A 15,228-nucleotide genomic window follows, 5' to 3' on the forward strand; every position below is an offset into this window, starting at 1 on the left:
CGGCCTCTGTTGCCATGAAGAAGTTGGTCAAAGAGCAGAATCCAGAGTAATGAATTAAGCGTGAGTGTGAGCTTCAGCTCGCCGTTAGCAGTTTTAAGCTCAGTGATTGGATTGGATCGTTTCTTGCCAAAAATGCACCTTGTGAGTTGTTACATTTGTCCCAAAGTTTTTATGTAGGCTTGACTTTTTACACAGTTAGAAGGCATTTCAAGCCCAATCCAAGATATTTAGTTTCAAACTATGGAAAGCTCCTCCCAGAGCCACAGAACACATTATACAACTTACAATTTTCATAGAGCGTTTAGTACTCATCGTGTCCAGTAAAATGAACTTTAAATGGCCGTTACACGCCTCTGTGTGAGACAAGCTCCAGTTAACACACACAAAAAGCTTTTCTTTTCATTATTTATTCATAATAGTCTATAACTTCTGATAAAATACACTTTGTTTACAAGTGCTGATTACTATATTACATTCACCCGGAGTTTAAATGGAGACAAAATGACACAGACATATTAAACAAACTCACCGCGGGTTAAACGTGACATTTCAAAATGGTGGTGATTGCCCATGACACTTTCCGGCCAATTCTCTATGAACTGCTCTTCTGTGTGCACACACAACAAGTAACTTCAATGACACTAGGGATGGCTGCCTGATTCACGTTTCAGTCCTTATTAACAAAGATTTCAGCTGCCTTTTGGGTTGATTGATTGTTTTTGCAGTGCAATCCAGTCCCCAACACTACATGAGTAAATACAACATCGTAACATCACATTCAACCAAATAAGACCTAAATATGTATGGGGGATAAATTGAATTTGTGTTAACAATCAAATACTGTTACACCATTTTTAGTGAAATGACTATGCTAAATATGTGGAAAACTGTCCTGATTATAACCTCACAATCTTTAAAACCAATTTTCCACAAGACATAGCCCCCCATTTAATAACAAATACATTTAAAATGGACTTTGATTAATCCACTAACCTAAAAATGGTGCTTTAAAAACATATCTTTTTGTTTTTATAAGGTAATGACACATGTAGACAGCTAAAAGGGTACAAACATTAGACAACATCTCTATGGAAAAATATAGACCAACAGATCCATTGGGGGAAAAAACTGGGCCATACAGAATATTGATACCTGGGCAATTTGAGTTATAAAAAACAAGTTATTCTCTGTATGGTGGTCTGTCCAGTCTAAACAAAATTATAGGAAAAACGGACAGCCAATATATTATTATAGTAAATACCCTGTTGATTTTCAAAAACAATTAGCAAATAGATTTTTTTATATTAAAATATATTAATTAAAATATATTACTTTGATTAACTAGTCAGACATTAAAAACAAGTTGTGATTATTTAGTTTTTTTTAAAAGGTGACTTTGGCATATTACCTTGGAAATAATTGCTATAAAACAGGTCTTCTTTTCACCTCGAGGAGATTTCAAAATAAAGTTGATGCGTCTTAATTTGTAATCAGCATGAACACCTGAAAAACCTGCTGAGGTAACGCTTGACACTGGCCTTTTTGCACGTTAATATGTGGTAAAGTAAGCATTTGTACTGTGTTAACATCATCGTAATGCAGCTAAAAGGCTGTTACAACACAGTAACAAAAGTGCTGGTTCATCCTTGTACATCACACACATACATTATTGTACATTATATAAACATGACCCAGTATTATGTTGTCCTTACAATACCTCATACCACATTAAAATGGAGGGTAACTCTCTCAATTCTCGGGAAAAAAGCCATTTTAAAGTGAAATGTTACACCCGCCTGTTAATCACTGTCATATTGTACCTCTTAATCATTTTGTAAAACTCAAGCATGCTATGCTGAATCATTCTATGATAAAGCATTTAGCGTTTTAGCATAACGTACTGTTCTCCATTTTCTTTCCACGGTAAAAATGATGTTGTAATAAACAAGATATGCTCAGACAATGTATGCTGCACGAATAAAATAAAAATACATTTCTACATCTAGGCATATACTGTAAATGAGGAAATATTTACAGTGAAAAAACAAATAATCTTCATTTTCTCCCCTTGGCTTGAGTGTTTTTTTTGTTTGTTTGTTTTTTACTGTTTGCCACTTCTGATCTATCTATAGAGACGTACAGGCATGAGAAAACCCACCTCACGGGAGACAATATCTACAAACTGGCTTTTTTTGGGGAGAAAATGAAGGTTCACACAGTAGGAAGTGACTCTAGACCTTGCCGAAAGAAAGGATTCTTCTTTTTCCCTATGTTTAGATGTAAGTGCTGTACACAACTACTACCATATATCGAGGTGGTTTTTAAGTCCATTTCATATACTCTTTCTAAAACTATACATGTTCTTTCTAATTCTTAAATCTGAGTGTGTTCAATAATAAATGTACAGTTTTTATATAAAATAGTTACTGTGAGTTGCACTTCCCTGCCATGCGTGCATAAATGCCAGGAGGTACTCTTCAACCAATGATTATCATTAGCGCCCTTTTTTTTTTTTTTTAGCCTTTAAACCATAACTGATTAGGCCCAATAATAAAAAGTGTCAATCTTAACACAAAAGTCATTATGTTCTACAAAAATAGCAACATTCATTTTCCCTCCTTTTTTAAAAACTACACATATATATTTTAAAAAATATATCACACTAATCCTAGCCGAGTGCAAACATTGCCAGATTTTATATTTGTCACATATCTGACAGACTACTGATTTGATTGACAACTGATTGACATTTCTACCAAAACATTGCACGAAACAACTTTTCATAGATGTTGGTGAAACAAAAGACCATCCAGTGTAAATCCTTGTCTTTCCAACAGCAACCACATGCTGGTTGTTTTGTCTGGAGTGTGGCTAATGTGCTTCAGCCCAGCAGTGATTTTGTATTGATTCTGATTGACCTGCTTCTGCTTTGGGTCTTGCTTCAGTACAAATCAAACCACGATACTGTATCTTCTAATTATTATTCATTTCATATCATCGTACAACTAAACATGACACGCAGAGTTTCGAGGGGCCGATGCAGTCATCGTGGCAAAAGGCTCCGCATCCTTTGCACATGATCATCGCCTTCAGTCTGCAGTAGCATTTAGACTGGACGTCCTCCATGTTGGAGCCTTCGATGAACGACTGCTCAGGTGAGGGATCGCCCTGGTTGCTGTGGTCTAACGAGTGACCGGCAGGTATAGTGGTGACGGTCACTGAGAAAGACATGACGCTCCCGTGGACACCGCCAGCCTCTGATGAGGCTGTGGGAGAGCAGATGCCTGCACTGCTGCGGTTCAAAGTGTTAGGTACAGACATGCTGATAGTGCCACTGTAGCACGATGCTGCCATGACTTCCTGATTATTGAGTGTTCTCTGGGTTTGAAAGGCCGACTGCCACTGGTGACTGGGGTCCACTTGGGTAAGATATGGCTCAGAGTTTCCTTGGTTACTATTGCAGAGTTCGAGGTGCCTTCGTTGTGACTGAGAAAAAGGGCTGGTGTCTTCTTTGGCTGTCACACTGGTGCTGTTGTTATCGGCACCGACTGCACTATCCTCTGATCCAGGCTCCGTCTTTACATTGGAGCAATGCTGAATGCTCGCTGCTTCATCAGACTTGGTTACTGAATATCCATGCTGCTCTGTTTTTACCCCAGAAGCAGGAAAAAAGCATTTGCTGGCTTCTTCCTTGGCCACCTCCTCTCCTTCTGTGCTTTCCCTTTTTAAATTGGATATAGACGTGTTTGGGATGACAGACTGGTGCAGTCTCTTGCTCTCTGGTCCTCGGCCATATGTGGACACATTAAGCAGGTAATGTCCCGTCATGGCAGGCCTGGGCATCCTCTTACGACCCAGAAATCCTACCGAAATCCTGGATTGGTCCTGATGCTCTTCTGCATGCACTAGCTGATATACTTTGTACTGAGGGTGCTGAGGCCCCAGACCACCATAAGGCTGGCTCTGCTGGCCTTTCCTCTGCATCAGAGCTTGCAGGATCTGCTCTTGAGTCTCCTCATCAGGAAGTTCCCTGTGATGTCTCGGGTATTCTGAGAAAACTTCTGTGTGTCCTGCTGTATTGAACTGGTTGGACATCTGCTTATCAGACCTGTGCTCAGCAGAGTGTGGTGTCTTCCCCTTACTACCAGAGGGTACGTTTGACATCTTCACTTCCACCTTGGATAGCGGTTTTGGGAGGATCTGCTCCAATGGAACCTCTTTACCCTGCAGAAGCTGAGTGACCAGCGGGTTATTTGCAGGGATACAGGAGCTGATCTTGGTTGATGATATAGCAAGTGATGGGCTTTCTTGTCCCATCAGAGTGTGCACAGATGGCAGAGTGGGTTGCATTTGAATGCTGTCGGGCGCACTGACAGTACCAGCAGAATGACCTTTGTTTTTATCGTCAGTTTTGCATGAGTAAGATGTTTGAAACCGGTTTGGGCTTAACTGGCCAAAAGAGTCCAGTGGGCGAGAAGGAGGAGTACTGGTCTGACCACTGCTGCTGGAGGCTGGTAACCTGGTTGATGCCTGTGGGGATGTTGGGCTGGGGCTGGGCGAGGGCTGTGTCTGCTCACCACTGCCTCCCCCTGGCCCTGGGCCTGGCACCGCTCCCTTCGACGCAGATGATACTGCGGCAGCCGCTGCTCGCTGCGCTCGGGCAAGCTGAGCTTTGGCTTTGATGTCAGCCAAAGTGCGAGCACCAGTACGGCCTGGGCTACTAAGTGGGGCCGGGAGGGGAGTCCTGGGTGAGACTTGGCTAGGTGACAAAGGAATGGGAAGAATCCGTGACACTGGGATCTGCAAAGTGAAAAAAGGAGATGTTAGAGAATTATTTCAAGATATGCATATAAAAGTAAATGAAAAACCTCCCTAATACAAATGAAAAAGTTTCTCCAAAACACCTAAATAAACTACTTCTGTGTCACGTTATTTTACTCCTCTTTGCTACAAAACCCTGGCAGAGAAATGCATGAGGGGTTCGAGAAATTTCTAAGGACATTTTTGTCCTTAGACACATTTTTGCCATGACTCTTGGTTGCCATTGGAATCCACTCAAACTGCTGTGAATCTAAGCTAAATACAGCTACCACCTTCTGCAAAGAAGCAGGCTACAAACTTATCAGAGTCACCTTTCAACATTTGTGTACTCTAAGGATAAGAAGATCAGAGAGACTTTGTGTTCAGAGACCTTTTTCCTACCTTGAGTGGTGGAACCCTCTGATTTGTTGTTGAAGTTGGTGTAGCAGGGCTGGATACGGATGACGCTGGAGGAGATACAGAGGAGACTGAGGACACTGAGGAAACTGAGGACATACGGGGCCTTTTCTCTGGTGTCAATTCATCCCCAATCTCACTGAGAGATTTCCTTTTCAGCGGCTCTGAGGGGCCACTGGGCTCAGGGTTGACCTCTTTGCTCTCCTCAGCGGGCTTAACTACAGACACTGGCTGATCCTCTTTTAGCTCTGAACTATCCTTTTGTGGGCCGCTCTTCTTCACAGGCGACTGGGGGAGTTCAGTTTTCTCCTCCTTCACTTCCTCTTTATGCTCCTTTTCAGGCAGTGTACCTACTGGGGCCCGTTCAGTCGGCCTCTCAACCTCGAGTGTTTTCACCACAGGTGTTGGCCCAGACTGTGCTGTTGCGTTCAACTTACGATCCTCAGCGTACTGTGAGCGCCGTGTCTTCATGGGCTCTGTGGTGGAGACTGGCTCTCTCTGAGCAGGCTGCGCCTTCAGAAGATCCTTTGTTGGCTTCATGTCTTTCACAACGGTCGCAGCATCAGTCTGGCTGCTGTCCTTGGAGCCCTTGGGATCCTCTGGTGCTTGAGCGGCAGGTCCTGTCTGATGAGGGGGGGACTGGGGCCTGGCAGACTCCTGATTCACATCAGCCTTTGTCAGCTCTTTGGATTCCCCAAAGCTGAGCCCAGAACTATAGAGAAAGAGAAACAAAGGTTACTCCGATTCCCCAAATTTGTGTTCTTAATTTACACAAAGTTCTGTATTTTTTATTGAATAAGCCATATTCTGCACCTGATTGATGAGAGGCCTTAGTATGAAGTATGAGAGGCGAGTATGCTTCGGTTGGTATCTTGATCAATCAATGAGCTGCCAAATTAGATACATTTTTAAGCAGCTAACCAAGTCGATTTAATTTGATTTAGCCTTGTCTTGAAGCAATATGATGTTGTTGGATACAAAGCAGTTCAATTTGAAAGTATGTGATGAATACTGTGAACAAACACTGTACTTCTACTAATAATGTTAGTTATATGTTCCGGAAATCTTACTCCTGTAATGTGAGAGGGAGATGAGGGTGGTGATTGGATCATATTTGGAATTTCATTCAACTTTAAATAAGCCTTTCAAACACACCACCATTTAATAACAATGCAAATCTATATCTAAAATATTAGATATTCAATCATAATGACGAGAAGAAAATAATCCTGAGGAAAAGTAAGTCTGTTTGTAGGTCCTATGGGTAGAGGGCTTTTCATTTTGGCGTTTGGAAAATATGAAAATAATATACCTTCCAACTTAGTGAATGAATATAAATAATATATCATATAGGAGAACTTACTTTTCACCATAATAGTTTTCAAAGAAGGCCTCCTTCCAGTGCTCTACTCTCTTTTCCTTCTCTATTTCTTGGCGCATTCGTAGCTGCAACTCAGGAGTGAATTCCCCTGTAAAGAACAAAGTTGCGTAATAAAAAAAAAAGAAAAGTCAGACTCGTTCTGTGTAGTGGCACTAAACCTTGGGTGACAGCAATATTTCTTTGAATATGATGCTGAATGCAGCTATTATCAGTTGGAAACAGTTGCACTGACCCTCAGACAGTCTCTCCTTCCAAGACTGAGCTGCTGATGTGAAGAACTCATTGTTCAAAGCAGAACTAGTCACCTTCAGAAGACCGTCCATGCAAGCCTGAGGAGAGGAGGCACAATGTTGTGACTAACATCGTCACAGTCACCATCACTGCATCAGTACATCCACTTATGCTTCCCATATGCTATGTACAGTTAACTGTGTAGAATCAGTGAACATGAGTTAATGCTGTACAGAAGTTAGCTGTGTGATATGTATATGTGCAGACTGGTTTTCTTTATTTTTAAAATTATAATTATTAGTTATATATATTATTATTATTATCATTAGTCATTATCTGACGATAGACAGGAAAGATGGGAAATGACATGCAAAAATATTACACTCTACATTTAGTGCTAGATAATGCAACAAAAGCATAAAAAGTATATTATTTTAGAGCCACCTGCCGGTCAACTTCAGGCAGAAGTTTGAGCAGTCTCTGTTGGCAGTCTGGGGGCAGGACCGAGAAGGTGTGCTTGTTGATGATCGCCCGCAAGTTAGTGTTAACCAAAATGGAGTCTGGTGTTTCCACATCTATATTACACTTGGTACGTTTCAGCTGCCCTGCAATACAAAACAGGAAACAGATGTAAACCAAGACAGATCCAGCAATGCAGAAACATGCCGATCTTGCAACTGACATCTTGAGTAATTTACTCTCCCATGTGGTCGTGTAATTTGTTTTCCTTCCCAACATTCTTTGTTCTGCTAATGTGGGATCATTTCACTTGTTTCTCAACTACTTATGAAATAATTCAGTTAACTCTATCTAAGTCCAAGCAAGTAGATATACATTTGTCAGATTATATTAACTATTGTAATGGATAAGGTTAGTGTTATTCCTTTTCTACTAGTCAACAAATCCCATGAAAAGACCAAAACCAACAATGCATATGTCCGTCTTTCAGACTTCCCTACCCTGTATATGGCAAAAAGCCCCAAGCACTTTGGTTCCTACCTTTAAAAACACAAATATATACTTCTATTTTTTAAGAATAACATTTCTAAAACAGCTGGGCAGTTTTAAGTAAATGCTACTCAAGCAGAAGTAAATAATGCATTTGTTGGAGACTATTTAAGGCAGCGGATTAAAACATTTGTGGCGCACTTGTATTTATTTACAGCACCAGAACATTGTCTTCTGTTCACTGTAATGAAAGAACATGCCACCCAGTGCATCGGTGTGGTTTGTGATACTTTTTGGACAACAGAGGAATATGCTATACTAGACTTTGGCAACACAGGCAATACTTGATAGTAGGATAGGAATGTTGGTTTTAGTCTTTTCATGGGATCTGCTATCACCAGCCCTTTCCTTTAAGATTTCCAAACCACTCGGATAAATAAAGTAGATGTCTGAATTACCTGCATTAAGGCGGCCTGACCTCTGAGAACCCTTCCTGGGAACAACTGGGTGGCATAAGTCTGTTAGACAGAGGGAAAGGAGTAGAAGGAAAAGCTCTGAGAAATTGCAAACCAGAGATCTAACTGTTTCCACACTGATGTTGCCAATTATATGAGTCATGTTTGGATGATAATAATACTATGCCTTCTGTTGTGTAGTTATGCAAACCTGTAATCAGTTTTATTTGTCACATGAAATTGTACAAGGTACAAGTCCAGTGAAATGTAATCCCATCAGCTCCTTCAAATTGTGCATGATAACAGGACAATACCTAAGAACTGCACCAATATCAGTCATTTATCCTCAAAACTGTGTATAATAATATCATGCCGTGTACATCAGTAAAATATCCAAAAGATGACTACTACTAACTTCATTTTATTTGGTATTTGACAATTTAATAGCCGCCACCCACCAGTCTTTGTAGTAATGTTGTCAGCCATATCTTTGATGGTTTTCAGAAGCAGTCTAGGACTGGAGGTGGTTGGCATCCCCCCCTGTCTGCGCTGGTTTCTCTGTTGCTGCTGCTTCAAGGCCTAAAATGAGCAGAATAAGGAAGGAGCAAATAGCCAGCAGTATGAGAAACACAGAGTGTGAATGTGTGTAACCCTCTGTTTCCCTGCAACTACTCCCAGGGCCACTTGCCTGGTTAAACAGCTAAATAACAGTGCAGTAATGAAACAAAGGTTGCATAACACAAGCATAAATCAACTCTGTGTTGTAAATTCAGTAATTCAATTCAAAGTCTGATCACCTCCCAAACACAATGTCAACGGATTATAGAAGCAATCCAAGACAGTCCACCGAGTGTCTCTTTTGTTTTAGCTGATTGAAGTAAAAAGGAAACCACAGAAGGAAAATACACAATAAGTCTCTCCAGCGCTAATATTTTAGCCAAATCACCATCTTCTAGTGTTGCTTACGCCCAATAAATGAACACAAATTGGTCTTACAGAGCTGAAAATTCCACACCAGCACAGATGGAGTGAATTACAATCTGTGCAATCAAGTGAAATCTAATTAAACGGAACACAAAAAGCACAAAGCAGCCAATAGGAAAATGTTAAACAGGGTGGATTATGAGGACATTAATACTGTAAAACAGATGTTTTACAGACAGGGAATGGAAAGATAGTTGGCGCCTGCTGAAAAGCCAACATGGGTTATCTACATCTTTACTGAAAACGTGTCAGCGGAAAAGTTTAGATAAATGTAGTGAAAATTGCAGAAAAGTAAAAGTAAGTATTTTCACATAGTTCAGAGGTGTGAGATTTAGATTCAGATTAGTACTGTTTTTGGGATTTAATAGCACTTGTCTTCTTTAAAAATTCTACACTTTGTTGTATTTAAAAAAAAACTGTTAATCACAAAAAAAACTACACTTGATATATATATATATAAATGCAAGAACAAATATACGAAAACATTAATATACTTAACCAGAATCTATTTATGTGTTGCAGTGTGAGGTGGCAGGGTGTATATAGGTGTATGTGAGTTTGGTGCAGGAACTCGTGTACCATCTGAGACATGTGAAAATAGTACTTACTCCACTGAGTAGCTGTAATTTACACAATACAATATGAAGAATAACGAACCCATCAGTACCTGTTTCAAAGCTTTCTTGCTGTGTTTCTGCGACGGAGAGATGAGTTTACCGGTGGGGACAGAAGGCGACGAGCATCGAGGCTGCGGAGAGGACGGCTGTGACTGCAGCATGGAGGGAACTACCAAATACAAAAGCACAAAATACACTTCCTGAGGGTGGTGTACAGACTTTATCACATCATGCTTTTGTTTTGATGAAACTGAAACCAATACCATGCACAAAGAAGCAGATTGCATTACCTTGCTAGTATATCATATCACAAAAAATGGGCTGAACATCTCAATAGGAAGCTTGTTCCCAGTAACCTCTCTTTTTTTTTTTTAAACTACTTTTCCACTTGTTGCTTTTTTGATGCCACTTAATTGGCATTCGACTATGTAGCGCTTTGCATTGATTAGTTAAAAAATAAAACTATGTGAGTCCTCCCACTCAGATATAAACCTAAGTTATTTGCTTGGCAGTTTCTAACTTGTGCATAATGAGGAAGCGGTCATGGGTCGTACTTAGAAAATACAGTTTCCTGTTTTAACAGTCACTTAAGATATTCAAGTGGCAGAAAGAAATAATGAGAGTCAGTGAGAGCACAGACTGAAGAAAACAAAAAATAATTGCTACTTGAAGAAAGGTTCATCCTCCAAAGTTGCGCTGCAATCAGGTGTGCAATTCACAATGATTTGACACCACAGACACACGAAAGAGCAAACACTGCTCTGATGTGACCGGCGTGTGCAGACTGCAGCTTCTCTGCTGACAATTAACAGAAGACATTATGGACACGGTGTGTTTGTTTAAAAGATAAAACCCACCTTTTGCTATTATCATGTTTGATGCTCAGTGTAATCCAGGAATTATTTTGTGAGGAGACGGTGTAACTTGTGTTTGCCTCTTCTACTGCTACTGCAGCTGGTTTCCTGTGTTTCCGGAATAACTTTTTACTGGGAGGGGGCGTTGACTCTGACTGATAGTCATAACTAGGTAACCAACCAGCGAAAATCAGCTAATGATGAGTCGGTGTTTGGTGTTTTAAGCCCCCAACGTCGTCTTCCAGGCAGCGCTGCCTGGAAAGTACTAGGATTAGGTGGCTTGAAGTGATGGTCGCAGCGCTGCCTTGAAGTCAACGTTGGGGTCTTAAAACACCATTGAGCGCTACAGTCAGTGTTATTTTCTATTGAGGCTGCTGTTGATGGAGTATCTTTCTCTTCTATTGAGTCTACCTGAATGATCGTTTAACAGAAGTGACTAGTATGCGACAAGAAAGAAGCCTATTTAACTATTTAATACTTAAAATAGAGTTTGCAAATAAAACAAATTTGAGCATTGTATTTTCAGGGTATTTAATAAATGTATTTAGTTTGCTTTTTAAAAATTAGTCTTACATCAGGAACGTTTAGCTATGATGTTGTGGTGACATTTTTTTTAATTTCTTGCAAATTCTTAAATTAAATAATGTAATATAATTTCTGTTAACATCTGTAATAAATAGTCATGTATTCAAGCTATTATGAATGTTAATGGGTGATTCCTTAATGATTCAAAAAAGCTTTTGGAGATGATGGTCTGTACACTCTACTTGAAGTGACTTAAGAGATGTAGTGAATGTACAAACAGTTAACAATGATTCTGTATGCGGTGCACAGTACCTCTTCGCATCCACCTTCCTCTCCTGCCCTCTCCTGCGATGGCACTGCTGTTGTTTTCTGTGCTTTGGGAGTCAGAGAGATTGTCACTGCTCTCCTCAGAACCCTCCTCAGACAGCTCGTTCGCCTCAACTGAGAAATCCTTCTACATAAAAAAGAGAAAATAGAGTATATTACCTTTATGTTATAGATACAGAAAAAGAAAAGCCAAGCAGTAATTCAAAAACAACGCGTGCACGCACGCACGCACGCACGCATATTTATATTTCCCTGTCCCTAAAGTAGACTGACATTTTGAATTATCTTTTACTTAATAGTAGCCTATTTTTGGCCTAACGCAGCACAGTAGTGAAAGCTGCTTTGTGTCTAACTAACCTTTAATGTGTAGACCCCCATTCTGCCTGGAACTTTGTAGAAGATCCCCTCCTCACCACGAGAGTTTGTGTGCAGCATTGCGTTCAGACATGCCAGCGGCGAGGTTCCACTGGATCATGAGAGAAAAACGCAAATTATACATCTGTTCCCCAATTACTCAGACAGCTAGGAGAAAGATAAAAGAAGGGTCAAGGCTGGTCTGATATCTGGGGAGAAATTGCTATCATGCGTCAAGAGGACATGTATGAGTTCAGGTCAGATTCGCAGTGTAGTTGTGGGGAAATTTCCTGAATGTTTTATACAGAATCAGCTGCATAAAACTGGTTCAAGACAATATAATCATTATAAGGAGGACCTGATATTCTAAGACTGAACTGGTCTGGCATAACTTTGTCTGTTGCATAAAAACCTGCTCTAGTTAAGTCAAACATTTTTAAGGCAAACTTGAGTCATTTAAAAGTGCCTCAGCAGTCATGCAAAAGATGTATCCAGAGGTACATAGTGACACAAAAATGCATTTTTGTCAACTTGCAGTATAAAACTTAAAGTGCATTAAGCAATATAGTAATACAATGCATTGAGATTGAAAAAAATGCAACATCTGTTTGTAATTAATTCAGAAAATTACACTATTTAGGCTTACAGATATTGCCAGCAAATCATTTATCTCATTAAATGTACACCCCATACAATTATTTGGATAATTTCATTTAACTTTGTTGAACTTTTCAATCTGTATAGAGTAAAAACATCGCCATTAGGATCCATGCTTTACTTTGTTAGAACATCGAGTAATTTACCATACTGAAAAATGAAATTGTGTTTTTATGCAACAGGTGGCTACAGATGGCTATGGCAAGTCTAGGTAAAATATGAGTGTGTGAGTCCTGTCTTTATGCAACCGAACATGTTATTGTTAATAACATGCAAAAGGTAAAACCAAACGCAGTGAGTTTGTTAAGATAAGGGGTGGGGGCTAGCTTTTCCTTACCTTCTGGATGAGAACAGTGACAATGAAACAAAAAGAAATGAAACAATTATTAATTGAGTGAAATACTATGTGAACAAGAAAAAGGGAAATACATGATATGATCAATCAATAACAGAGGGAAGAGCTGTGTACTCTCTCGCACATGAAAATGTCTCCTATATCTGAAGGGCATTTGCTATAGGAAAGCTACGATGCCAGGAACATAGTATTATGTTCATACCTTTAGTATTAGTAACATACCTAATTTCCTTGAGCCTTTCTCTTTGGATCACCTGCAAGATCTCTTTATGGCTCATGGGCGTATTAGGGTATTTCTCCAAAACCTACAGCACAATGACAAATTATCATTGTCATAGAAAAATTGTACAGTTGAGTTATTCAAGAGAGAGTGGTTGTCATAAAACATGATGGTGCGATTTCACATAGTAAAGCTTTCTAACAAGTTTCTACAAAGGATTAGTTTCCTTGACTGTGTAAGTGCAGGATATATAATGCTGCTCAAAATAATCCAAAAACACCAAATGCTTAGTTAACTACTAACTTATAACATATGGCTGAGGCACTCTCATCCAAGGAAAAACTGCCATATGTTTTAACAGGGAATGTAGCAAGACCACTTTTAAAAACGTTTAACATTAGCCATCAGCAAAACATGTTAACATCACAGTACAGTAATGGTACAGAAACGTTCACTCCATAATAATAATAATAAAAATAAAAAAAAACATCTAGTGTTGAGCAAACAATGTTGCTTTTATTTTGCTCCTATCTTGTACGTTTTTGTAACGACTGCTCGTGTATCCCCTCATTGCTTTAATATGTATGCATCTCAGCAAAACCGGACTTTTTTTGGGTGTTTATGTGAGCAAACTAGCTAGTTACTGTAAGTGAGTGTTTCTTTCTTAGGAATGTACGCCTACCCTGACCCTAACCAATCCCACTTACTCTTGCCTAAAGCTAACCAATCCAATCACAGCAGGCAACGACCACCAGCCAATCAAAGGGAAAGTAGGACGGGTCATGGCTACCCCATGCCTTTGCCATCCTAGGAAAAGAAAATGTGGCTTACTGTAAATAACTCAGTGAAGCTAACGCATAACTGAACAGTGGCTGTCTACACAAGGAATGACGCTTTAATTATAAAATAGTTGTTGGAGGTTTAGGTATTTTGTAGTCATTAGCATGTTACTCTAGACAGCTAGCTACAATGCTAGCAGCATTCATTAACATAACGTTACTGTATTCGGATATGTCGCCAAACGTTGGCATACAATATATTAACTTGGTGATCTATTGTGGAATTAAGGCAACGCAGGGGGAATAAGTTTAACAGGACACTTTTTTTCCATTGTGTTTTATTTGCAGCTGATATCAAACAAACTTGTTGGATTGAGTTGCGTTAGCAGAAGCTAGCGTGCTAACCTGGCTAGCGCGCAACACTGACGCGATTACTTAACGGTTACTTTATTCGACTTCAAATCGTGACAAACATGTCACCCACACTGTGTAGGCATAACACACGGAGGTGTTTTGGAAAGATGCTTGGGTGCACACAGCTGACTGTCATCTCGCTGCAGATGTACTCAACGGTGGCAGCTTGACGGCTAGTGACAGCGGTCTTCCAAATACCGTCAACACGGGCCTTGCGCGGTGTACGCAACATCTCCACTAGCAGGTCATGAACTCATAAACACAGTTGTACAAGTGGGAGCGTTCAAGGAAAACAACCACAACAAACGACAGATAAAAACAACTAGAATACCGTTTTAGCGGCTTCCGCCCACGTCCTCCCCTTCTTTTTCTTCTGTCTCTCCCTCATTGTTGATGTCTTGTTGCAGAGTAGTGTTGAATTAGTCTGTTCCAGTTGAAATGTTGCTTTAGTTACCGCGTAAGATCCACTCCGTCTGCCATGTTGGACTTACTGTAAAGAGTCATGTGACTCCGAAGGAAACGTCACCTTACTGTATAAAGCTGTCATTGCAAAGTTTCCCACATAAAGCTCATAGCTGCAATTAAGGCCAGTGTCACAGAAAGACAGCAACATAACCGCAGCTCATAGGAAAATACAGTAGGCAGTTTAAGATCATTTTAGTGTTTATTCTCATGTGTAAGCAAATGGACTTTGACAACTATGAAAAAATAAGGCAACTAATCAAGAGAGCATTCCAAGCTTTCTTAACATTTTTGGCTCACAATTACATCAGCTAGAAATTGAAGCAACAATTCATTATCAAGCATACAGGCTAAACCAGGTGCCCCCCCCCCTTCAAATTAAAAACAAGAACTGTAAAGATCCTCCAAACTATTTATGTCTGGTTTCAAATGATTATATTCTGGCTAG

The 15,228-nt window shown here is 40.0% G+C and overlaps 1 protein-coding gene across 2 annotated transcripts; it reads right to left on the reverse strand.

Moving 5' to 3' along the window:
• Positions 1-389: 389 nt before the first annotated feature.
• Positions 390-14,817, reverse strand: asxl2 (ASXL transcriptional regulator 2). Of its 2 annotated transcripts, XM_078276874.1 has the most exons (12): positions 14,650-14,817; positions 13,128-13,210; positions 11,897-12,005; positions 11,525-11,666; positions 9,884-10,002; positions 8,691-8,811; positions 8,236-8,295; positions 7,274-7,434; positions 6,831-6,927; positions 6,581-6,686; positions 5,203-5,929; positions 390-4,800 (listed from the first exon to the last, which is right to left on the reverse strand). In XM_078276874.1, exons 1-12 carry the CDS (start codon positions 14,704-14,706, stop codon positions 2,995-2,997), a joined length of 3,588 nt encoding a protein of 1,195 aa, XP_078133000.1. In that variant the 5' UTR covers positions 14,707-14,817; the 3' UTR covers positions 390-2,994. The 2 variants fall into 2 exon arrangements, with proteins under 2 accessions (XP_078133000.1, XP_078133001.1); XM_078276875.1 differs by lacking the exons at positions 11,525-11,666; positions 11,897-12,005; positions 13,128-13,210; positions 14,650-14,817 and adding an exon at positions 10,691-11,499.
• Positions 14,818-15,228: the final 411 nt, after the last annotated feature.

Source organism: Sander vitreus, chromosome 20 (assembly GCF_031162955.1).
Source record: "Sander vitreus isolate 19-12246 chromosome 20, sanVit1, whole genome shotgun sequence".
Taxonomy (NCBI): Eukaryota; Metazoa; Chordata; class Actinopteri; order Perciformes; family Percidae; genus Sander; species Sander vitreus.

What these genes read in the sequence shown, in the direction of transcription:
- asxl2 (XM_078276874.1), bottom strand. Translation starts at nt 14,706, where the DNA reads ATGAGGGAGAGACAGAAGAAAAAGAAGGGGAGGACGTGGGCGGAAGCC. An exon ending in TGGGGGTCTACACATTAAAG is followed by an intron (nt 11,667 to 11,896) that starts GTTAGTTAGACA and finishes TTTTTTATGTAG; the next exon opens with AAGGATTTCTCAGTTGAGGC. An exon ending in TGCCTGAAGTTGACCGGCAG is followed by an intron (nt 6,928 to 7,273) that starts GTGGCTCTAAAA and finishes TCCTCTCCTCAG; the next exon opens with GCTTGCATGGACGGTCTTCT.